Source organism: Vulpes lagopus, chromosome 11 (genome assembly GCF_018345385.1).
Source record: "Vulpes lagopus strain Blue_001 chromosome 11, ASM1834538v1, whole genome shotgun sequence".
NCBI classification, from domain to species: domain Eukaryota; kingdom Metazoa; phylum Chordata; class Mammalia; order Carnivora; family Canidae; genus Vulpes; species Vulpes lagopus.
In genome coordinates, this window is record NC_054834.1 from 75,458,718 (window position 1) to 75,483,336 (window position 24,619).

The 24,619-nt window shown below is 53.4% G+C and overlaps 2 protein-coding genes across 7 annotated transcripts; one reads left to right on the plus strand and one right to left on the minus strand.

Moving 5' to 3' along the window:
* Positions 1-2,809: 2,809 nt before the first annotated feature.
* Positions 2,810-11,151, plus strand: SLC25A45 (solute carrier family 25 member 45). 6 transcript variants are annotated; one of them, XM_041722976.1, is made up of 6 exons: positions 2,810-2,932; positions 3,942-3,985; positions 4,223-4,294; positions 4,599-4,784; positions 7,190-7,448; positions 7,607-11,151. In XM_041722976.1, the coding sequence occupies exons 1-6, from the start codon at positions 2,896-2,898 to the stop codon at positions 7,873-7,875; spliced, it is 867 nt and encodes a 288-aa protein (XP_041578910.1). In that variant the 5' UTR covers positions 2,810-2,895; the 3' UTR covers positions 7,876-11,151. The 6 variants fall into 6 exon arrangements, with proteins under 6 accessions (XP_041578910.1, XP_041578913.1, XP_041578912.1 ...); XM_041722975.1 differs by having other exon boundaries at positions 2,856-2,932; positions 3,898-3,985; XM_041722977.1 differs by lacking the exon at positions 2,810-2,932 and adding an exon at positions 3,275-3,421.
* Positions 11,152-19,470: 8,319 nt separating this feature from the next.
* On the minus strand, positions 19,471-22,811 carry TIGD3 (tigger transposable element derived 3). Its single transcript, XM_041722974.1, has 2 exons — positions 22,164-22,811; positions 19,471-21,259 (listed from the first exon to the last, which is right to left on the minus strand). The coding sequence occupies exon 2, from the start codon at positions 21,241-21,243 to the stop codon at positions 19,825-19,827; it is 1,419 nt and encodes a 472-aa protein (XP_041578908.1). The 5' UTR covers positions 21,244-21,259; positions 22,164-22,811; the 3' UTR covers positions 19,471-19,824.
* Between the last annotated feature and the right edge of the window lie 1,808 nt (positions 22,812-24,619).

The window sequence follows — 24,619 nt, forward strand, 5'->3', positions numbered from 1 at the left end:
TCCTGGCTTTGGACGGCAGGCCCATCTCCTAACCCAGGCCAAGTTTCCTCAGTAGGAACAGCTCTTTACCAGCCCTCCAGGATCTACGCTACCCCACACTTGAGCCCATTACAACATGTCTTCTTCGTGTGAACTAAAGACTCAAGGAAGCTCAGATGGGAGCTGGAGACAAAAGTGTGCTATAAAACAAGCATCTCCAGGTTCTTTTTTTTTTTAAGATTTTATTTATTCATGAGAGACACATAGAGAGAGGCAGAGACACAGGCAGAGGGAGAAGCAGGTTCCCTATGGGGAGCCTTATGTGGGACTTGATCCCAGGACCCCGGGATCATGACCTACGCCAAAGGCAGATGCTCAACTACTGAGCCACGCAGATGCCTCTTCTTCCAGGTTCTAAGTTCTGGGACCCTCAGACCAGGACACAATGGCTTGGTGGCCTCCCTTAACTAGCTGGATCAAAGCAGGAACATAGTCCAGTGTGGTTGAGTGCTTACTCGGTGCAGGATCTGGGCTGGGGCAGGGGATGGAGACCCACGTGAGACACTGCCCTACCCTGAGGTAGCTTATCTTATGGTTCAATAAGGGAGTGGAGGTAGAGAAGAGGAAGAAAGAAGCCCGGGAGAAAGAAATGCATATTTAAAACTACATAAGATGGGGACATCTGAGTGGCTCAGTCGGTTAAGCATCTGCCTTTGGCTCAGGTTATGATCCCGGGGTCTTGTGATCGAGCCCTGCATCGAGCTCCCTGCTCAGTGGGGTGTGTGTTTCTCCCTCTGCCTCTGCCCCTCCCCAGTGCTTGTGCCCTTTCTCTCTCTGTCAAATAAATAAAATGTTTTTTTAACACTACACTCCTCCACTGCTACCGCCCTGGCCTAATGCCACCATCGCCTCCATTCAGATTCCTGCCTGGCCTCCCTGTCTCCGCCCCTGCCCTCTTCCAGTCTCTGTGCCCTGGAAAGAGGACCCCACCCCTGTCCCACTTCCCAGCATACCTAAGAATAGAATCTGACAGATCTTGTGGCCGTTGATGCAAACAAGACGTTACATCAGCACCCCAGACACACACTCTCTCTCTCTTTTTTAAGATTTTGTTTATTTATTCATGAAAGACACACACAACAGGCAGAGGGAGAAGCAGGCTCCCTGCAGGAAGCCCGATGCGGGACTCAATCCTGGGACTCCAGGATCACACCCTGAACCAAAGGCTCAACCACCGAGCCACATATGCGTCCCACCCCAGACACTCTTTTAACGTTGGATGCTTGTCATCTGCAGCAAACTCAGCTCTTGGCCTGCCCGCATCCACAGGTCTGCTCTGATGCCCTGCCCGGCGTCCTGGCTGCACATGTGCATCCGAGTCCTGCTCAAAGTATACGGGACCGCCACTGTGCTCCTGTGCCCTACTGCGTCAGAATCATGAAGTATAATGGATATGTGATCCTGAATGGGATACCAGTCCCCCCTTCAAGGAACCCCCTCAGATGAACTCCAGAGCCTCCCAAAAGACACAGGAGAAAAGAGCCTCAGGAAGCACATGCCTTGCCACAGATCCCTCGGCTGGTGGGGGCAGAGCTGACATTGGAACCCCAGTGTGGACAACACCAAAGTCCCCACTGCCTCTGTGATGTACACGGCCCCCTCTCAGGTGACAGAGAAGATGGAAGCAGGAAAAATAAAAGTACCAGACAGTTGTGAGAAACACAGGGCGTGAGCAGTCATCTGGTTTGTTAAAAGATGCCACAAATTTTAAAATGATGTAAAATATCACCCTCAAGTCAACATTGAAGAGTGAGGGTATTTAACTATATTGGGCTCGTAAGGAGCCAATGGGTGAGTGGAGTTAATGATTCAGGCTGTAACTCATTTAACCTACTGGCGACAGGGATGCCTGGGTGGCTCAGCGGTTGAGCGTCTACCTTTGGCTCAGGTTGTGATCCCGTGGTCCTGGATCAGAGTCCCACATCAGGCTCCCCTCAGGGAGTCTGCTTCTCCCTCTACCTATGTCTCTGCCTCTCTCATGAATAAATAAATAAAATTATTAAAAAAAAAACTATTGGCAACAGAGAAGGTGGGTTGTAGGAAGCAGAGAGGAAAAGAAAGGGATGCAGGTGCCTGCCTTGTCCATTTGGGTTGTTGTCCAGAAAAATGAGCAGTTGTCACCCCAGAGCTGGGACACACGCAGCCCTTTATACACTCATATCCGCAGCTTTTCCCCCTGGGAAGGAGGCCCAGGGAAGAGAAGGCTGAGCGAGAGAGGCTGTTTATGACTCACGCGAGGGAGCTGGGGGAGCTGCAAACTACCCTGGGGGAAGGCAGGGCTTTAGGCCCTGGGAATCATTCCTCTCTGAGTTGTTCCCACCCTATAGGCTCTGGGGTTCCAGGGATATGGGGACCTCACTGGCCCTGTCCCCTGGCAGCCACACTCCATCTCTGCTGGCCCGTCCGGGGTGGGTGACAGCCTGGTTTGTGGTGCTGTGGGGATGCAGGGGGTTTGGGCTGGCCAGGCTGGGTGGGCAGGGCCTGGTCCCCCTTAAAGTCATGCTGGGTAAGGCAGCCCTACAGGCTGGGGCCTGGCTGCCATGATGCTTGGTCAGGAAGCAAGGTTGCAAGGCCATCGTTGGCTGGCAGGGGCGGGTAGGCCTCCTGAGAGGGAGGGTGCGTCATCCCTGTCCTGAGATTTCACACGCTGCACACCTCCTCCAAGGTCAGGGCCACCCAAGTTGTCTCCCTCCCCTCTCCTGGTGCTGAGGTCTGGGCACCAGGCCACTGCTCACCCTGCAGGCAGAGTTAAACATTAGTGGAAGGTTATCAGGCAGGCTGGGGGAGGGAGATCAGGGACCTTCCCTCTCCAGCGTCTCCTCTGCTGGAGCCACCAGCTCCCGCCCCTGCCAGACAATGCCTGTGGAGGAGTTTGTGGCCGGCTGGATCTCTGGTGAGACATTTTTCTTCCTTCCATCATATCACCCCTAGTGGTAGGTCACTTCCTGGGGACATAGAAGGAGCAGAGACCAAAGTCCTGGTGGCCCTGGAGCACTCAGAGCCAGCTTTCCAGAGCCTCCTGGCAGTTGCCTAAGTAGGGAGCAGGTCCCTGAGCCATCTGCCCTCACCTCTGGAGCTGAGGTGAGCACTCTCCCAGACACACCTGTAGACCTCCACTGAGAACCCCACTCTCTAGGCCTGCCCTGTGGGGCTCATGAGGGAATTTCCCCTTTGACCCCAGCAGCTGGACTGTGTTCCCCTTTGGGCCTCTGCCCTACCTGGTGGTGGCCTGCATGCTCTGGCACTGAGGCCTGGTGCGTCATAGATCCACCCCAGCTCCTGGGTGATATTTCTCTCAGAAGAAAGAGGGGGACATTCTGAACCTGCCTCCTGGGGCTATGACCTCCACTCCAGGCTCCAGGACCAGCGTCTGCTATGGAAGGCAAGATCCAGAGGTGGGGAGGTGGCCTGGGGGCTGACTCTTTTCCACTGTGGCCAGCAAGACTCCCCTCGGGGCCTCCAGCCCCATACTGCTGGCTGATGGGATAGAGTGCTGGGAGAGCAGGACCTGGTCTGGATCAAGGCTCCGTACTCAACAGCAGTGGTGAGGTGAAGGAAGGAAGAGGCCAGGCTGGCAGGGAGGCAGGAGCACCAGAGAATCTGTTCCATAGCCCCAGAGTTAGATAAGCAAGCAGGACAGTCAGGGTTGGACACTGTGAGGACACTGTGTCTGTGGCTGGCTCCTCCCTTCTGCCTACATGTCCTCCTGACAGGGCCAGGGCTCTCCCCTTGTCCCCACACCTTCCCAGCCCAGTGCTTGGTGTGGAGGAGGATGCATAGGGGCCAGCTGGAGTTTCTTTGGAGTCTGGTTGTAATGCCTTGGCCCATTTTCTCCTGCCCAAATCCCTCTTTCCTCAGCCAGATGCAAGGGGCCTTGCTCATAGCATCTTCTTATCACACAGGAGCTCTGGGCTTGGTTCTGGGACACCCTTTTGACACTGTAAAGGTGAGTCAAGGGGAGGCTCCCAAAGCATGAAGGATGTTACCTGAGCTAGATGTCAGGATGTGTAGGGCAGGATGCCTTGAGAGCAGGGCCCAGCTTTGATGGGGGATCTATCTCATCAATCCTGCCCTGATGGCATCCTGCTGGGCTGGGGGAGGAGCTGGGATGGAGCCACCCTGTTCATCCCTGCCCATCCCTGCTCTTCCCTGCTGGGCTGCCTGCCCTGTCCTCCTCATCCAGGTGCGGCTACAGACCCAGACCACATACCAGGGCATCATCGACTGCATGGTTAAGACTTACCGCCATGAGTCGGTGGGTGTCTTGCTTCTTTGGGGCTTTGGTATGGGAGGCATCTGGGTAGTCAGAAGCAGCTTTCTTCTCCCCTGGCAGGGTGCTGCCCCTGGAAGAGAGAAGCCCAGAGTCTGGGGCTACCCGGGGCTGGGTGGTATAGCTTAGTAACCCCGATGATGGAGCTGAGGCTGTCCCCAGCCTAAGCCTGCCTCAATCTCCCTGTGTCAGGGCTCAGGAGTGGTTTCCAGACAGAGGAGACCCTGCCAGAGCTGGAAAGGGCAAAGAGGAGGCTCCTTTGCCTTATAGCCACCATGTCTTCCTACAGCTTCTGGGTTTTTTCAAGGGAATGAGCTTCCCCATTGCGAGCATAGCTGTGGTCAACTCTGTCCTGTTTGGAGTCTACAGCAACACGCTGCTGGCTCTCACAACAACCTCCCACCAGGAGCGGTGGGCCCAGCCACTCAGCTACACGCATGTCTTCATAGCTGGCTGCACTGGAGGGTTCGTGCAGGTGAGAGGCAGGCACAGAGGCATGTGTACACAGGTGCTGTCAAGCACACAAACAGCTGTGAGTATGCACACATACACATGCACACACATGCACACAGGGGCACCCTGTAGACTCCAGGCCTTCCTAAGAGTACATGAGGAGCTGTGGGGAAATGGCCAGCTCCTGGCTGCTCCCAGTGACCTGGCCTGGCTGAGCTGTGGCCTTCTGGGCTGCAGGTCTGGAGGGGAGTGTCACAGAGAGCAGAGGGGGCAGGAGGCTGAGAGAGCTGGGGGTCAGATGGGGGGAGATGGTGCCAAGAGGACACCATGGAGCAGAGTTGATGCCCCATGCTGAGGCTGACAGGGCTCGCCCACCTCCGGAGGGGTCTGCCAGCCTCAGTGCTGCCTCTAAGGTGACCTTTTGCCCTCCCAGACCCCTGAGCCCAGCCTCTCCTGGCCCACAGCATGCAGCTGGCTGAGATCCCCGAGCCTCATCAGGCCCCAGTCCACAGATCTCACTGGGAGGGGCTCAGGGTATTAATCATTAAATAGATCCCATCATTTGTTTTGGTCTTTGTTCTGAGCACTTAAGTATCCAGCTTTTGATTGGTGGGGTGGAGGAAAGAGGGGCCTCAGGCAGCAGGGGGAACCCTAGCTGATGGGGGAAGAGTGAGCATAGAGGCCGAGGGACTGGTGCTTGGCTCCACCCCGCACCCCAGTCAGGTGCAAGGGGGGGGGGGCGGGGGGGGGCGGGGGGGGCGTGTCACACTATGTTTGGCACCTGCCCTGATGCCCCTGACACACTTCCTGGGGTGGAGAGCAAGGGCAAAAGACAGACTCAGAGGGATCACGCAAGTGAATTAGTGATTCATGAGACCCCAAAAGGTTCTGGCTTTTCTTCTGCCCCTTCTTGTGCAGGGCACATGCCTGCATTTTTCTCAGTCCCTGAGACCTGCATCCCACGAAAACAGGGAAGAGAACTGAGACTCTAAGCTAATGGCTGGCCCAGCCAGGCCCAGGTCCTAAGTCACCCTCCCCTCCAGCTCTTTGCAAAGCAGAACAGATAGCGCCACTGGGGACTGTAGGGTCACTGATGGGGACCAGGTTCAAGGCAACTGGAACCCAGTTTGCCATCAAGCCCATGGATTCAGCTTAACAAGGTCTTGGGGCAGAAATTGTGTTTTAGTGTGGAGACGGGGAGGAAGAGGCAGGGTGTGACTCTGGCCAGTCCAGGGCAGGGAACGACAACCTGTGATGTGCGAAAGTTGCTTTTGGCTCAGCAAAAGCTGACCCTGGCAAACACCGTGGCAGCGTCTGCCATCCCCACTCTGCCATGGACCCGGGATGGGGAGGGGAGGGGCCCTAACCTGTCCCTGCTAGCCACCCTACCTCTAGCTCAGCCATTTCCTCAGTCAGGAGCCCTGGACTCAAGGGCATGTCCCCTGGAGAAGCCCTGAGCTTGGTGCTGCCCATGGGCTCTGCAGGATGACATTGGATCCTGCCTCAGAAAGAGAGAGCCCAGCCCACTGCCCTTCCCGGAGGGGAGGAAGTAAGCAAAGTTGGCCTGCCACCTCTGAACATCACAGCCAGAGCCAGCTTCCAGCTGCCTCTGCCATCAGCCATCTCCGGGACTATAGAGCTAAGCTTGTGTACTTTCCACAAAAGAAACAAAATCCACAGAAACCCCTCATGACATGTTAGCCTCAGCCTGATTTCTCATCTGAACTTTAACAGCTGACCTTGACCTAGTGCATCCCTGACCTTCACATTAGCCCCTGGCTCCATTTCCCTCTGCATCCACCCAGAACCACCCTCAGTCCTGATACTACCCAAAATGTTTGTCCCATCTGCCTTAGCCAGGTGATGAGTCCTAGGACCCACAGACCCCACCCACCTGTCTTCTGTTGGGACACTAGTGGTTGGGGATTTGCGGGATGCAGGAAAGGCTGGCCCAGCACCTGACCCCCTCAGGTGCCTCTGAGAGGTGTCCTACAGGAAGCTGGAGAGTGAGAATCTATGAAGTTGAGTCCCCAACAGTACTGAGGTGACCTCCTTCACTCTGGGGAGGTGTCAGAGCTATCTCATGGTTGAGGACTGAATCCCCAATCACTGCAGGGGGGTTCTCACTTCTGGCTTTTGGGAGGCTAGAAACCTACCTACTCTTGGAGAAATAATCCAGGATTGTCTCCAAGCACCGTGTAGGTGCCAGGCAGGTTCGGTGCCATCCAGGGGGTGGGCTGTGCCACCCGCCATCAGGGGTCTGATACTAAGGGAAGCGGTCTAGCCCATGGCCCACCCTGGGTGCCACGGGGGTGGCGAGGCCCCTTGGGAAGATGCAACCCTCTCTGCCCACTCCCTTCCTCTTGTTACAATGGGCCGCTGTTCTCACCCAGAGCCCTACCCAGGTCTTTGTGCTTCCTCCCTTAGGCCTACTGCTTGGCCCCTTTTGACCTCATCAAAGTCCGGCTACAAAACCAGACGGAGCCAAGGGCTCGGCCGGGCAGCCCCCCACCCCGGTACCGGGGTCCTGTGCACTGTGCAGTCTCTATCTGCCAGGAGGATGGGCCCTGGGGGCTCTTCCGGGGAGCCTGGGCCCTGACGCTGAGGGACACCCCCACACTGGGGATCTATTTTGTCACCTATGAGTGGCTCTGCCGCCAGTCTACAACAGATCGCCAGAACCCCGGTGAGTGGAGTGGCATGAGAGGGTGGGGGACAGAGAGGAGTGGGGGCGGGGAGCTGGCCCAGGCCATGGAGGATGCAGAGGGATGCTGGGGATGGGATGGGATGGGAGGATGCTGTTGCTCCTCAGTCTGACACCTGCCTGGGCTTCCTCTACCCCAGGCGCAGCCACAGTCCTGGTGGCAGGGGGCTTTGCAGGCATTGCCTCCTGGGCCGTAGCCACCCCCTTGGACGTGATCAAGTCCCGGATGCAGATGGGCGGGCTGAAGCACAGGGTGTACCGGGGGGTGCTGGACTGCATGGTAAGCAGTGCCCAGCAGGAAGGACTGGGGGTCTTCTTCCGGGGGCTTACAATCAACAGTGCCCGCGCCTTTCCTGTGAACGCTGTCACCTTCCTCACCTACGAGTACCTCCTCAGCTCATGGGGATGAGCGTGGCCAGGTGAGGCCTGTAGCTCCCCGCCAGACCACTGCCCAGCCGCCCAGATTGGAGGCCAAGGTGAAAGCACCACCTTGCAATTCCAATTCGAGGGGCCTGGCCTTTCCTTAAGGGTAGGCAGTGGCGGGGAGCAGCAGGAGGCCCAGGGCCCTGGACTCCGGGAAGGCAAGGCTGGCTTCAGCCACCCAGCTGCACTTGCCTGGATTCCCACGTTCCCGGAGAGCCCGTGAAGCACACTCATTGGCCAGTGGTGCTGGTGACATCCCAGAGACTTCACCCTCAGAGAGCTCTCAGAGCCTGCACTCCATCCTCCCCTGCCCCTCACCTCACCTCCTTTCTAACTGCTCCACCTCACCCCCACTGGAGAGCAGCCTTCAGTCTCCTCTGGTCCAGAATCCTTCAGCGGCTCCCTTGGCCTCTGGGGACAAGCCCCACCTCCCCCACCCCCTGGGCCCTCCCTGCCTATTCCCCCTTTTCTCCCTGGGGGGTTTGGCAGCCCAGCCCTGCACAGGGATTGCAAACTGGACTATCCTTGGCCTTGGCCTGGAAGGCTTATTCCCTCCTGGCCGGCAGGGGGCAGCGCCCACACGGTGACTCCATCACTCCTTGGCTGAACCTGCTCCTGGGCCCAGGCTGAGCACCTCTCCTGGAGTCCTTCCTGGCAAGCACAGGAGGCTCCCTTGCCCCCACTGGCTGTGGGTTTTCATACCACCTCCACCGGGCCCCTGATCCCTCCCACATCTCCCACAGGCCAAGATCACAGCCCTCCCTGTGCTTTGCCGTGGTTGTTGGGCTGTTGATTTGATTCTCAACCTAACCCCGTTATACCGAGAGCTCCTTGAGGTCAGGCGTCAGACTTACAATGGGATCCCCTACTCCAACCACCACACCTGTTCCCTGGGTCCTGTCTCCGCCCCACCTTTCCACTGAGAGGTTTTGCCTGCCTGGCCCCTCTCGGAGTCATCTCTGGTGGCGTGGTGCCAGGAGTCGGGGCCGCTTTTCCAGGGTGTCTGCCTGGCCCACTCTCATTGATGGTGCTTGTTTGCTTTACCCACTTCAACTGCTAAGTGGCAATTAAAAGCTGGCCAAGAAGGTTTACTTAATTGGCAATAAAGATGAGCAGAGTTTGTACCCACCAATGTCCCGATCTGGTTTGAGATCAACCTTGGCCCATTTTATGATGACCTGAATGCCCGGAATTCCTGCCATTTGCTGGGGGCTCCCTATAAAAACCGTGACAATAGGGGTACCTAGATGGCTTAGGTGGTGGAGCATGAGACTCTGAATCTCGGGTTGTAAGTTCAAGTCCCACATTGGGCACACTTAAAAAAACTAAAATGAAATCTTAAAAAAAAAACCACACTGTTATCATCATTTATAAGGTTATAGCTATGATCACAGCCTCAGTTCAGAGACAGTGTGTAACCTGTCCAGGGTCACACATCTCACCTGGACACATCTGAGCCTCCAGCTCCAGAGCCCTTACTCTGCTCCTCTGCTCTACTTGGGGCCTGTGACAGTCTCTCATCAAAGTTCAGACTCCCCCAGCCTAGGCCTGATGGCATTGGCCCCCACGTGTGCTTGTCAGAGCCCTCTTTCACTGGATCATGGGCTACCAACTATGGGTGGCCCCCAAATCAGTCCCCTCTTCTTCTACTGTCACAGTGTGGCCGCAGGGGCTGTGGATGGGGAGCCAGGCTCTGCTCCCTAACCTCCCTTGCAACTCAATGTGCCCACATATGTGGACTCTTGCTCGAGAAATGTGTAATGTGTGCGATTGCCCTCTCTTGTCCTTGAGGAGATTCCTCACTGGCTCTGGTGAGGATGTGGGAGACACTTCCCTGGCCGGGATCCTGGGTGAGGGGAGCACAGCCCATCTGACCACCCAGGCCCCTGCACTCTGGCACCTGCTTGTTCTGCTAGTTTCGCCTTGCCCTTACTGACACAGTAGGTAGGGGTCTGCCGGTTTCCAGGTCAGGGATGAATCCAGTGTGGTCTGTGGAGCAGGGGCATTTGGCTGGAAATGCAGAATCCTGAGTCCCCCTGGGGGATGGACCGAATCAGAATCTCTGAGATTAGGGCCTAGGAATCCATGTTGTGCAGAGCTCTTTGGTGCCTTTTATACACGCTAAAGTTTAAGAAATGGTGTTCAGGAGCTCTTCCTAGCAGAAATGTGCTGCTCCTTTGAGCTAAGGGAGCTGTGAATCCAGTAGAAGTTATGAACTCCTAACTCCGGTGGCCTCTCCTCCGGCTCAGACTCAGGAAGCCTGTGTTCCCGGCATGGAAAAGCAGGGTCTGTCTTGGCCACTCACTGCCCTTTCTGTGCCTCAATTTCTTCTGATGTCTGGTCAGTTTGTGAGCCCAGTGGCTCTCCAGCATCGCTGCAGTGCCAGAGGTTTGGGGCTGGATACAAGCAGTGATGGTACCACAGTCATAGAGTCATTGGAGGGGGGGGGGGGTGTGCATGTGAAAGAGGAAGTGGCACATACAAATAGGCAAGAAGGGAGCCAGAGGTCAGAGTGGTCTCTGCAGTTTTCCCTTAGTCACATTACCAGTCAGCAAGAGAATAAAACTGAAAAATCCTTTAAAAAAAAAAAAAGATTTTATTTATTTATTCATGAGAGACACAGAGAGAGGCAGACACAGGCAGAGGGAGAAGCAGGCTCCATGCAGGGAGCCTGATGTAGGACTAGGTCCCAGGACCTCAGGACCATGACCAGAGCCCAAGGCAGACACTCAGTCACTGAGCCACCCAGGCGCCCCTAAAAATTCTTTCATGATCCGGTTTTAGTTAAATCTTCTTTTGGGGGTAGTAATTACAACCATAAGCCTGCCTTTGTACTGTCAGCTTTCCCTATTGGGTTCTTTCCAGGGGTGTCTCTGGGGGCTGGAGCTCTTCCCCTCTAGCTCCTCACTTTCAACCAGAGGGAATGTAGGCCTCCCATGGGGCCGGCCATTCAGTTCCAGGCCCACTCCTTCCACTCCCCTGACCAGCGCTGCTAGCTGGGCTCACGGGCTGCTGCCACAGAGCTGAAGTGAGGCTAGGGTTAAGTGTGACGTGATTAGTGAGAAAACAACTCATTTCATTTTCAGGGGCCCAGGAAAAGGTCACAACAGCTTGGGAAAGAGGGTGGAAAGACAAAGATCAGGCAGGAAGTGGCCAAGGGTTTCTTTTTTTTCTTTCTTTCTTTCTTTCTTTCTTTCTTTCTTTCTTTCTTTCTTTCTTTCTTTCTTTCTTTCTTTCTTTCTTTCTTTCTTTCTTTCTTTCTTCTTTCAGTAGGCTCCACTCTAAGCATGGAGCCCAACACGAGATTTGAACTCACAACTCTGAGATCAAGACCTGAGCTGAGGGCAATCCCTGGGTGGCTCAGAGGTTTGGCACCTGCCTTTGGCCCAGGGTATGATCCTGAAGACCCAGGATCGAGTCCCACATCGGGCTCCCTGCGTGGAGCCTGCTTATCGCTCTGCCTGTGTCTCTGCCTCTGTGTGTGTGTGTGTGTGTGTCTCTCATGAATAAATAAATAAAATCTTTAAAAAAAAAAAAAAAAAAGGAAAAAAGGGAGAAAAAAAAAAAGACCTGAGTTCAGATCAAGAGTCAGATGCTTAACCGACTGAGCCACACAGGTGCCCCTGTGGCCAAGGATATTTTTAAAAGCCACATGTTTTTGCATCAGCAGGGTCTCATAATACTCATGTTAAATTCCTCAAATAATTAACGTGTTGTTAGAGGTCATCATTCTTTTTGAGAGCTCACTGAGATGGAAGGATTAGTAGGATAGGAGTAAAGAACATAAATCCCTGAGAACCAAAGAGCAAATGTACCTGCTTTGAGCTTGCCAGTGGGGGTAGTGTCTGAGGCTTGTGTGTAAGGAGCCTGTGACTTGGGCAAATGTAAATAACATATCACTGGTTTCGTGCTGTTAAACATGACACTTATTTTCATAACAGTGATCACAGTAGGAGAAATTACAGGTGACTAACTTACATGGATAGTGACACGAGGACTCCACGTGCAGGGTCGGGGGAAAGGACACACCTTGGGACGATTCTGGCTGAGATCACTGCTTCCAGACTCACTAAACAGCTGAGCCATGCGGATTCACTTTGCAAATGTGCCTGCTTTGGTGTTTCCAGCCCAACCACTGTCCTGAGCTCCAGGTGCACACTGCTGGCTGTCCCTGGTCACACATGCTTGAGCATCCCAGAAGTGCCTCAGGTGTCCTCCCAGCCTGCTCCTGCTGCAGTGCTCTGTGGCACAGCTATGTCGTCAGGCCAGATGTCTCGGAGCAGCTCCCCTCCTCCAAATCAAAGGAGTCCCCAGTTCCTGCTAAACCCTGCTCTTAAAGTTTTCTAGGAATCACTCCCTCTTTCTTTGTCCTCAAACCACAGCCTGGTCCTGCCCTGAATCTGAACAAATAAGTTTTTCCTACTTTCCTTGTCCCCCTCAATGGCTTTCCATCACTCTGAGGAATCAGAGCAAGCTCCTTCTACAACCTTCAAGGCCTTCAGACATTCACCTTCTCTTGGTTCCTTAAACAACCACATTCCCCCGCACCACAGGACATCTGCGTTCTCACTGTTCTCACTGCCTGTGTGCCTCCCACTCCTCCTTCTGCTGTCATCACCACTTCCTTAGAGAAACTTTCCTCAGCCCCTCTGTCTAGGTCAAGTTCCTTTGGCTTATGCCAGTGGTTTAGAATCACCTGGGGGGCTTATTAAAATACAGATTGCTGGGTCTCATCCTGGGATTTCTGATTCAGTAGGTTTGAGAAGAATTTGTGCTTCACTAAGTTCCTACTGAAGCAGCCGGTGTGAGCCACAGCTTGAGAACCAGTAGCTTGCACTTTCGTGTAATCCCCTCTTCATCTGTAAGCACACACTTTTGTGTGTGTGATTCTTTTATTATAATTGTCTTTCCTCTAAGCTATGAGCCCCGTCAAGCAGAGACCTTGTCTGCTTTTGTTCATCATCAAAATGTTAGCTGGCACACAGAGTTGCTCAGTAATGAGCTTTGAACAGATGAATGAATGAGTAAATGAAAGAAAGAAAACTGGTCTTCCCAACTTCCCCTCTGGCAGGCTGGTGCTCTAGGCTTTAACCGAGCCCTCCTACTACAAGGCAACTAGATTACAGATCCATTATTACATATGATCTTAAAACCATTGCTAACTTTTCAAGAAGTAAGGGAACTTCCCAAGGGCCCTTCATTTTTTTTTTTTTTTTTCTTTCCAAGGGCCCTTCAAATCAAGGAAGTAAGTGTAAATCAGGGTGATAAATTAGAGCTACCTTTCCGGCTCACATGAATGCTGAGACCTTGGAGGTTAAAAAACTTCATGGAGGGGATCCCTGGGTGGCTCAGCAGTTTCGCGCCTGCCTTTGGCCCAGGGCGCGATCCTGGAGTCCCGGGATCGAGTCCCCTGTCGGGCTCCCTGCATGGAGCCTGCTTCTCCCTCTGCCTGTCTCTGCCTCTCTCCCCATGTCTCTCATGAATAAATAAATAAATAATCTTAAAAAAAAGAAGAAGAAATTAAGAATAAGATAGTCTCTGTGAACCAGGAACCATACACCTACTTGCGGTTCTTCAGGTCTGGGACATTTTTCTCCGAGAACTTAACTGATTATGGTAGTAGCTCCCTCTCGTGCTTGTTAGGAGTAACTACAGATTTTTTTGAAGGAGCATTTCCTAAATCAAACCTTTAGGTTTTCCAGAGATGAAAAATAAAAAATAAACTGATAAAAAATATTTTTAAAAGATGCTATTTATTCATTTATTCATGAGAGACACACAGAGAGAAAGGCAGAGACACAGGCAGAGGGAGAAGCCAGCTCCATGCGGGGAGCCCGATGCGGAACTCGATCCCGAGACCCCAGGATCATGCCCTGAACCGAAGGGAGACGCTCAACCGCTGAGCCACCCAGGCATCTCCTGACGAAATATTTTTAAAAATTACTCCCACAACCAGAAATTAACAAACACACAATGAAAAAAAAAAAGCCACCGTGAGTTAAAGCATCAAAAGAAACAAAAAGCAACAGATTTAGCCCCCCACCAAGGATTTCAGATACTAGATTTCTCAGATACAGCATGTCAGAATAATCATTCATGAAATTTTTGAATATATAAAAACATTAGAAGAAGCAAGAGAGTATAAATGTGATTATTTATATACATATATTTTTTTCCTAAGGTTTTATTTATTTATTAATGGGAGAGAGAGAGGCAGAGGGATGAGCAGGCTCCATGCAGGGAGCCTGACAAGGGACTCGATCCCGGGTCTCCAGGATAAAGCCCCACGCGGAAGGCTGCGCCAAACTGCTGAGCCACCGGGGCTGTCCTGATTATTTATATTTGAAAAAAAAAAATCGTGGCTAAAGAGAGCTGGAAGCTTAGGTGGGAAGAAGTTACTCAGCGTGCAGGGCAGAGACACATGTCAGGGAGCCTGTCTGTGGGCTTGTGGGCTTCCTGCACCCAGTTTATCATCTTCTCAGGACCCAGGGTGATGACTAAGCAGTGAAAGTTTTGCTTTTTTTTTTGTAATTTTTAAATATTTATTTATTTATTTGAGAGATGGGGAGGGATCGAGAGAGAGGAAGAGAGATTTCCAAGACTCCCCACTGAGCATGGAGCCGGATCTGGGGCTCGATCTCACAACCCCAGAGATCACCACCCGACCGAAACCAGGAGTCAGCGCTTTAATGGACTGCACCACCCAGGTGCCCCAGCAGTAAACATCTTATAAATGTTCATTTGTGGGGTGCCTGAGTGGCTCAGTCAGTTGAGAGTCTGCCTTCGGCCCAGGGCGTGATCCCCGGGTCAGGGAATCGAGTCCCACATCGGCTCCTGGCAGGGAGCCTACTTTTCCCTCTGCCTGTGTCTCTGCTTCTGTGAGTGTGTGTCTCATGAACAAATAAATACTCTTTTTAAAAAATAAATAAAATGACCATCTTAGTTTGTTTACTTGTCTCTTCTTTTTTTTTAATTTTTATTTATTTATGATAGTCACACAGAGAGAGAGAGAGGGGGGCAGAGACACAGGCAGAGGGAGAAGCAGGCTCCATGCACCGGGAGCCCGATGTGGGATTCGATCCCGGGTCTCCAGGATTGCGCCCTGGGCCAAAGGCAGGAGCTAAACCGCTGCACCACCCAGGGATCCCTACTTGTCTCTTCTTGATCTCTCTCTACCAGAAAGTGAGGGCTTGGAGAGGAGGGATCCTTCCGTCTTGTTCTGTATGAGCTGCAGGGTCCCAGAACGGGGCCTGCCTGACCCACAAGCAAAAAGGTCAATAAATACTGCTTGAAGGAGCCAATAAAGTCTCCCGCAGACAGGCAAAGCATGACGTAGGACAGCGATGCACGAAAGGAAGGGGCCCCTTGTGGCTTTAAAAGAAAAGCTCTGGGAGGAAGCTGGTAATAGGGCCACCTTTTCGAAAAGGGACAATTTAGCTTTTTCCGCAATGGGTTGGCTGCCAGAATGCAGGTGTGAAATCTACCGTTAAACCTAAACCAAAATGGGAAAGGAAAAGACTCACATCAACATCGTCGTCATTGGACACGTAGATTCGGGCAAGCCTACCACTATTGGCCGTCTGATCTACAAGCGTGGTGGGATTGACGAAAGAACTATCGAAAAATTTGAGAAGGAGGCTGCTGAGATGGGAAAGGGCTCCTTCAAGTATGCCTGGGTCTTGGATAAACTGAAAGGTGAATGTGAACGTGGTTCCACCATTGATAGCTCCCTGTGGAAATTCGAGACCAGCAAGTATTAGGTGACCCTCACTGATGGCCCAGGACACAGAGACTTTATCAAAAACATGATTCCAGGTACATCTCAGGATGACTGTGCTGTCCTGATTGTGCTGGTGTTGGTGAATTTGAAGCAGGTATCTCCAAGAATGGGCAGACCCTTGAGCATGCCCTTCTGGCTTACACACTGAGTATAAAACAACTAATTGTTGGTGTTCACAAAATGGATTCCACTGAGCCACCCTACAGCCAGGAGAGATATGAGGAAATTGTTAAGAAAGTCAGCATCTACAATTAAGAAAATTGGGGCAGCCCGGGTGGCTCAGTGGTTTAGTGCCTGCCTTTGGCCCAGGGCATGATCCTGGAGACCCAGGATTGAGTCCCGTGTCGGGCTCCCCGCATGGGGCCTGCTTCTTCCTCTGCCTGTGTCTCTGTCTCTCTCTCTGTGTATGTCTCTCATGAATAAATAAATAAATAAAATCTTAAAAAAAAAAGTCAGCATCTACATTAAATTGGCTATACCCTTGACATAGTAGCATTTGTGCCAATTTCTGGTTGGAATGGTGACAACATGCTGGAGCCAAGTGCTAACATGCCTTGGTTCAAGGGACAGAAAGTCACCCGTAAAGATGGGAACACCAGTGGAACCACACTGCTTCGAGCTCTGGATTGCGTTCTGCCACCAACTCATCCAACTGATAAGCCCTTATGCCTGCCTCTCCAGGACGTCCACAAAATTGGTGGTATTGGTCCTGTCCCAGTGAGTCAAGTGGAGACTGCTGTTCTTAAGCCTGGCTTGTGGTCACCTTTGCTCTGGTTAATGTTACAACTGAAGTAAAGTCTGTTGAAATGCACCACGAAGCTTTGAGTGAGGCTCTTCCTGGGACAATGTGGGCTTCCATGTCAAGTACATATCTGTCAGAGTTGTTTGCCATGACAATGTGGCTGGTGACAGCAAAAATGACCCACTACTGGCAGCAGCTGGCTTCACAGCTCAGGTGATTATCCAGGCCAAATCAGTGCTGGCTAGGCACCTGCACTGGATTGTCACACAGCTCACATTGCTTGCAAGTTTGCTGAGCTGAAGGAGAAGATAGATTGTACTGGAAAAGGGCTGGAAGATGGTCCCAAGTTCTTGGAATCTGGGGATGCTTCCATTGTTGATATGGCTCCTGGGAAGCCTATGTGTGTTAAGAGCTTCTCTGACTATCCTCCTCTGGGCAGTTTGCTGTTCGTGACATGAGACAGACGGTTTATGTGGGTGTCATCAAAGCAGTGGACAAGAAGGCACCTGGAGCTGCCAAAGTCACCAAGTCTGCCCAGAAAGCTCAAAAGGCTAAATGAATATTATCCCCAATACCTGCCACCCCAGTCTTAATCAGTTGTGGAAGAATGGTCTCAGAACTGTTTGTGTCAATTGACCATTTAAGTTTATTCATTCATTCATTCATTCATTCATTCATGAGAGACACACAGAGAGAAGCAGAGACATAGGCAGAGGGAGAAGCAGGCCCCATGTAGGGAACCCTATGTGGGACTCAATCCCAGGACCCCAGGATCACGACCTGAGCCAAAGTCAGACGCTCAACCACTGAGCCACCAGGTGCCCCAGTTTATTTTTTTAGAAGATTATTTTAGGGCAGCCCGGGTGGCTCAGCAGTTTAGCGCCACCTTCAGCCCAGGGTGTGATCCTGGAGTCCCAGGATTGAGTTCCCCATTGGGCTCCCTGCGTGGAGCCTGCTTCTCCCTCTGCCTGTGTCTCTGCCTCTCTCTCTCTCTCTCTGTCTCTCGTGAATAAATAAATAAAATCTTAAACAAAAAAAGTCAATGCATTGTTAAACCTTCAGAATGAAAGGAGAATGTTTTGTGGACCATTTGGAGTTGGGGGGGGTGCAGTTTTATTAGTTTTAAAAATCAGTACTTTTTAATGGAAACAACCTGACCAAAAATCTGTCACAGAATTTTGAGATCCATTAAAACAAAAGTTTAGGGGCACCTGGGTGGCTCTGGTTGAGCATCTGCCTTTGATTCAGTTCATGATTCCGGGGTCCTGGATCAAGTTCCACATCGGGCTCCCCACAGAGAGCCTGCTTCTCCCTCTGCCTGTGTCTCTCCCTGTCTCTGTGTCTCTCATGAATAAATAAGTAAAATTAAAAAAAAAACACAAAAGTTTAATGAGATAAACAAGAAAAGGGACAATTTAAATTAACACAGATAGGAAAACTAGAATCTGTGAGGAAATTCTACATGATCTGGGATTTGGAACATCAGCAGTTGGCCTCAGAATTGTTTAAAAGTGAGTTGTCAGGGGCGCACTTGGGTGGCTCAGCCAATTAAGTGTCCTGTCCGCCTCTTGATTTGGACTCAGGTCATGATCTCAGGGTCGTGGGATCGATCCTGGGATTCCTGGGATCTGTGGGATCGATCAAGCACCATGTCAGGCTCCATGCTCAGCAGGGTGTCTGCTTAAGACTCTCTTTCCCTCTACCCCCATCCCCTGCTGTGCGCTTTTTCTAAAATTAATAAGTAAATCTTTTAAGAAAAGCAAATAGTCAATCACTGAGCTGCCAGGTGTTCAGGTGGTCAGTTAGGACAATGAGCCATACTGAAGATGATGATAGCGCAAAAAGAGGCACCATTCCCAGTCTTCTATCTTCCCCAACTAGACAGTGCTGGGTGAGGGTCGGATAATGTGCAGGGCATATGGGTGATCTGTCGGGAACCCCAAATAAAAGGCTCCTGCCTCTTTAAGGACCACAGAAGGGAGAGAGAGAAGAGCTGGGGTGAAAGGTACTTCTGGAAGTGGAGAAAGTGCCACTCAATGCCCTTAGTGAGGAGACGCCTAAGAGTCAGGGAGCTGAGTCCTGGACCACAATGCCCCCTAGAAACCTGCACCACACTGGCTCCTTAGTCCACAGCAGGATGTTGGCCCAAGCTCGACTCTTCACTGTGCCGGGGTCTGTGTCTACAGCCCATGGCCTTTCCAGGCAAATCCATCCTCTTCAATTCCTGCTCCCCGATCTGGCTCATGCTGCCCATCTCTCACCTGGACCACTTGGACTCTCTCTGCCTGTAACTTTCACATTTTTGATCCACCCCCCACGTCTGTTATTCTAAAACCTCTATGAATGACCTGTCCCCACCCTGATGGGGACACTTTGGGGTGCCCCCCAACCAAGTTTGGTGAGCTAACCAGCCCCACCACTCTCCAGGCCTCCCCATGTGCTCTGGAGGGACTGTTAGCCTTTGTCCACCACACTGTGGGCCTTCCCTCCTAGTTGGCCCTCACACCTACCACCCCTGGGCCTGAACTGTCCTTCCTGCTCTTCCATCTGTCCTTCAAGCTGCAGCTCAAAGTGTAACCCTTCTAGGAGTCTCCCCAGGCTCTGCAGGGCCACAGCACATTGCACACACCCGTGACAGGCTTTAATCATGCTGTATTGTCACTGTGTGCAAGGTCCTGCCCAGTAGAGACTCCATTTTCATAACCTCACACACAGGAGGCCTGCTGGAGATGCTGTGAAATGATCAGATGGATAAATGACTATTCCAAGTTCTGGCTCCTTTCGGTTTCCCTAGCCTGTCCCCCTTCTTCTTGACACCATGGCCCAGCCGGGATCTGAGACTGTGCTGGGGCCATACTCGGGATCTGTCAGTGGGTAAGGAGTCCCCATTCCCCTGGGAAGCCTTCCTGCTGGAATTCTGGAACAGGGGTAGTCTGCTGGTCATCTGCCAGACACAGCAGACAGCCCAGACAGCTGCGTTGTGGCAAGCCTCAGTGGTTGATTTAAAGAATCTGAGTTGAAAGTTTTCACCCTCCTCCCAGGAAATTAACACCCTGACCTTTTTTCTGATTAAAAATTTTATTTCCAGAAGCAGAACTGTTTCAAACACAGAGTTCAAGGGGATCAGCCTGTCTGTAAAGCCCCAATTCCACCTTCCCAAGTCCCAGCCTCCCTAGAGGTCCAGAAACTATACGCTAGCTTCACCCTCGCCTGGAGCCCCACCTTTAGACCCCTTTCTCAAGGCTTGGACAACTTTCTCTCAGAGCTTAGACTTGGTCTCCCCACTTGTCTCCCTTCTACAACTTTCACAAGAGCTCCATTTCCACAGGAAAGAGACCAGCCTCCAGTGTGCCTTCCTAGAGAGGGCGTTTCCATGGGAAACAGGAGAGGCTCTGCGAGCAGCAAGGGGCCCTTCACAAGCAGCAGAGCTGCTCCACCTCCTCCTCACAGGCGTAGAATTTTTCAAATAGCTCAGGGGAGGTGCTGTTGCACTCAAGCCACCTCCTCAGCGTGCCCAGGGCCTGGAGGGCGTCGGCTTTGGTGGGCAGGGGCTGGAAGTTGTCCTCTCCGGCCCCCTGCTCATCCTCAGTGCCTGTCTCCTCTTTGCACACTCCAGCCACAGGCTCCTCACCCTCCAGGTCCACAAAGCGGGCAAACTCCTGGAGGCTCAGCCCACTGGGGACTGGCGGCATCTCAGAGGCTTTCTCCGGGGACGGGGCCATCTTGCGGGGAGCCAGCCCTTCCTGAATGAAGCTGCTTACAATGAGCTGGGGGGGCACCTTGGCCCAGGCCGCCGCCGCCATGTGCAGCGCATCCAGCACCGTGATGCCCGCCCCAGCCTCGGCCAGTGAGATGCCCGCCCTCCTGCTCTGCACGGCGGCCAGCTTGCTCAGGAGACGGTGCCGGTAATGGGTCTTAAAGGCCCGGACCACAGAGCTGGGCAGGGAAGGTGCGCCACCTTCGGCCGACAGAGGCAGAAGCCTCACGTGGCTGAGTCCAGGCAGGCCTGCCAACTCCTCCAGCACTCGGGCAGCCAGCAGCAGGGTCACCTGTCGGCCCTGCTGTCCCATGTCCCTGTCAAACTGTGCCAGCCATTCTGACCAGGGGATGCCCAGGTCAGGGTGGTAGAAAGCAGGCAGAGCCTCACTGCTGACTCCAAAGAGGCACCTTGGCGCAGCCTGGAGCCCACTGACCAACAGCCGGCGCTTCTCTGTTCCTCTGCTGTTGGCACACAGCAGCACCTGTACCCGATCACATGTGCTGCTCCCTCTGCCAGGTACTGCCCGATACAGCAGGGGCACTTCGGCACAGCCAAAAATGTCCTCTGGGGAAAAGTCTTTAAGAGAAAGAGGAGGTTGGGCCTGGGACGTGGGGCCCGGGGGAGGTGGCTCAGGGGGGAATGGAGGCGCCAGTACGTGGCGGGCCCCAAAGCCTACATTGTTCCGGCGTTTCCAGCGGACCAGCCAGCCAATGCTGGGTACAAAATCCTGGCCCATGATGTCAGCCAGTTCCTTGGCTTTGTGGAGCAGCATGGGACCCGTCACGTCCCAGGCCTTGGCCCGGGCAATGTGGTACCAGCAGAGCAGAGCCTCGTCAATCCCGCTGTACTTGGACTCCCGCTTGCGCTTGCGCTCCCGGTTGGCTGTGCCACTGCACCAATCTGCCAGCAGCTTCTCCTTATTCTTGCAGATGCGTGAGATCTGAGGCTGGGAGACCTGGAAGCGCCGGGCCACCTCCGACTGGGACATCTTGGACTCATCCAGGAGTTCCAGCACCTGGATCTTCTCGGCCAAGGACAGGGCATGAAGCTTCTTCTTGCTGCTCAGCTCCATGGCTTCTCCGCAGCACCTGTCCGGGAGGAAATGGTGAGCGGGGTACAGACGGCCGAGGCCAGGCGAAGGGGAAAGGAGCGCAGGCAGGAAAATAAAATATCTGAGGACAGGGAAGTAGGCTGGTGTGTGCGAGAGACAGGTAAGACCAGGCCAGCTGGGAGAGGGTGAGAGGGTACATTGGGTATGTGTTCAGAGGGCTGGGCTGGAAGGAAGGGGATGGCTAGGCTGCGGGAGCAGTGGGCAGGGCTCCGGCCAGGAGGAATGCCAGTACAGAGCTGGGGAGGGGGTGGCTCACTGGTCAGAGAGAGGGCTGGGGTTTGCGGGAGAAGAATGAATAAAGCCATGGGGACAGCTGCAGAGACAACAAAGGAGTATGGATGGGGGAGGACCGGGGACTGAGGCTGAGTGGGGCAGGTATAGGGGATAATGGGGGGTGGAGGGAGGAGTCCCTGGGAGGGGGATGGGGATGACAGCCTGGGGGGTATTTAAATGAAGATGTTGGGGGCGGGGTGACGAGTGGGTGAGCAGAGTTGAAGTGACAAGTGTACAGACGACAAAGAGGGACAGATGGGGCAGAAGGACGGAGGCTTATTTGGTCCCGGGTCCTGAGGAGGTAAGACTGGGCGGGGGTCCGACCTGGAGAGGGAGAGGGAGTGGTAGCACAGGGCCGAGGCGGCAGGTGCACGGGCGACAAACAGCAAGAGGGGTGAGGAGGCCGCGGGCAGCGAGAGGGACGGCTGTCCCCGGAGGGGAGGGTGGTGGCCTGGGAAGGACACTAGGACGCGGGCACGAGCGCCTGGGGCCGCGCTCCGCAACCTGGACGGCCTCTCCCCACCTCGACGCGGGGTCCGTTGGCTGGGCGTACCCGGGCGCCCGACCCGCCGGCCTCCCCGCCTCCCGGCCTCCCGGCCCGCACCCACCTCAGGCGCTCGTCCCGCGGCTCCCGCCCCGCCCCGGCTTGGCCTGGCTCGGAGCCCCTGTCCAGGCGGGGAGAGCAGGGGAGGGACGGGCGCCACGGCCCGGAGTGGGCCGAGGGGCTGCGCGGGCGGCGGGCGGCGGGCGGCGGGCGGCGGGCGCGCGCACAGCAGGACCCCGAGCGCGCCGCCCGCGCCGGGCTCTCTCCCGGCTGGGGAGACCGCGCTGCGGCCGCCCGGCTCCCACCCGCCGCAGCCCCGCCCCGGCCCCGCCGGATTGGCCCTCAATGACGTCCCGTCCCGCCCCCCGGCCGAGCCTCATTGGACGTCGGGGAAGCGGCGGGGCCCTCCTGGGGGCGGGGCCTCCGGAGCGAGGGGCGGTGAGGCGGGGCCGAGACCCCGCGGGAGTCCCCGAGGCTCCGAGGCTCCGGGCCGAGAGCACACGGGGCGTCTCAAGGCCTTCATGGCCCTGACCTATGCAGTCGCAGCTTTCTCATCTACCAAACAGGGCTAAGACCCTTCACGGAGTGTTTGTGAGGAAAATGGATGAAAGCTTTAAGCCACACGAAAGCCGTTACCATGGACAGCGCTGGCCGAGGGTTGATCTGTCCAGCTAGGGATAACTACTTGCCTGGCGCCTGTAGTTATCCGGTTAAAACTGGAGCCAGTTTTTAAAAGTAGGCTCCATGCCCAAGGTGGGACTCCAACTTACAACCTCAAGATCAAGTCCCATGCTCTAGAGACTGAGACAGCCACCTGCCCCACGGCCCTGATTCCCCCTGATGTAGGGTGAATAAGGACGAATATTTATTAGTTTGGGTACCTGTTAGCAAGATTCAAGTTTGTTTTTGAGAGGGAGAGAGTTGGGGCAGTGGCAGAGAGAGAATCTTAAGCAGACTCCATGCCCAGTGCAGAGCCCATTTGGGGATCAACAAGGGGCTCCATCTCACAACCCTGAGATCATGACCTGAATTGAAATCAAGAGTCGGGTGCTTAACAGACAGAACCACCCAGGTGCCCCAAGATTCAAGTTTCTTTTTTTTTTTTTAATTTTTTTTTAAATTTTTATTTATTTATGATAGTCACAGAAAGAGAGAGAGAGAGAGGCAGAGACACAGGCAGAGGGAGAAGCAGGCTCCATGCACTGGGAGCCTGACGTGGGATTCGATCCCGTGTCTCCAGGATCGCGCCCTGGGCCAAAGGCAGGCGCCAAACCGCTGCGCCACCCAGGGATCCCAAGATTCAAGTTTCTAAACTCAAGATCTAATACCAGTCCCTTCCTTAGTAACCTTCAGTCCTGCCTGTTCTTAGGAATTTAATGTAGGGATCTTAACCTGCGGTCAAGTGCTCCCCACTCTCAACTTCAGCCTGCTTTCCACTTCCTGATTCCCAGCTCTGATGAGAAGCCCAGGGCCACAGATAGGTAGGTCCCCATCTCTCTGCCTTACTCTTAGGCTTCCCTCCCCAAACCAATCTATGTTTGATCCTTCTTCCATCCTTCCATGTCCCCTCCTAAATCCGGCCTCCTGCAAACCTTTCTCAAATTTCTTATGCCTGCCACAGTATCTTTGTTTTACAGTTTTCTTCATTTCTTTCCTGACTTCTAGACTACTGACTGAGCCACCAAGGATCATTGCTTTGCTCCCTCTGCTTCTGGCCTACTTCCATGTAAAAGCCTAAGGACAGGGGATGTGCTGTTACTAACAAAATTCTCAGCTCAGAGCACCCTGCTTACTTATTGCAATGGCCTAGACCACAATGGGTGCAGTGGTTTTCAGAATGTTTCAAATAACCCTGAGGACACCTCAGGGGCTTCACAATCAATTGATCCAAGTCTTAAAAAGTTTAAGAACTAGGGATCCCTGGGTGGCGCAGCGGTTTGGCGCCTGCCTTTGGCCCAGGGCGCGATCCTGGAGACCCGGGATCGAATCCCACATCAGGCTCCCGGTGCATGGAGCCTGCTTCTCCCTCCGCCTGTGTCTCTGCCTCTCTCTCTCTCTCTGTGACTATCATAAATAAATAAAAAATTTAAAAAAAAAATTTAAAAAAAAAAAGTTTAAGAACTACAAAACACACTTTCAAGTGAGATACAGATCCATTATGGAAGCTGTAAAAAAAAAAATGTTGGCTGCAAGGAGAGGAAGCTCATTTTTGTACATATAAACATGCCTGGAGGCAGGTGGCAGGGTGGGCTGAGTTCATACACACACATGTAAAGGAAGGAATGCCAGGCAAGCAAGGTGGAGGGGTCTCCATGCTCCTTGTGCACAAAGCTTTTACAAGTCTCCCCGTGACGTTGTCTTGTCATTCTTTTCTATTTATGTAAAACTAAGCTTCTGAACCTATTTTAAGTATCTGAAATCCTAAGATCAACTACTATAGAACTGTCACCACTTGCATATGTCTAGCAGAATTACCTTCAAACCAACCAAAATATATAAAAAAAAACGCAGGTTGCTAGA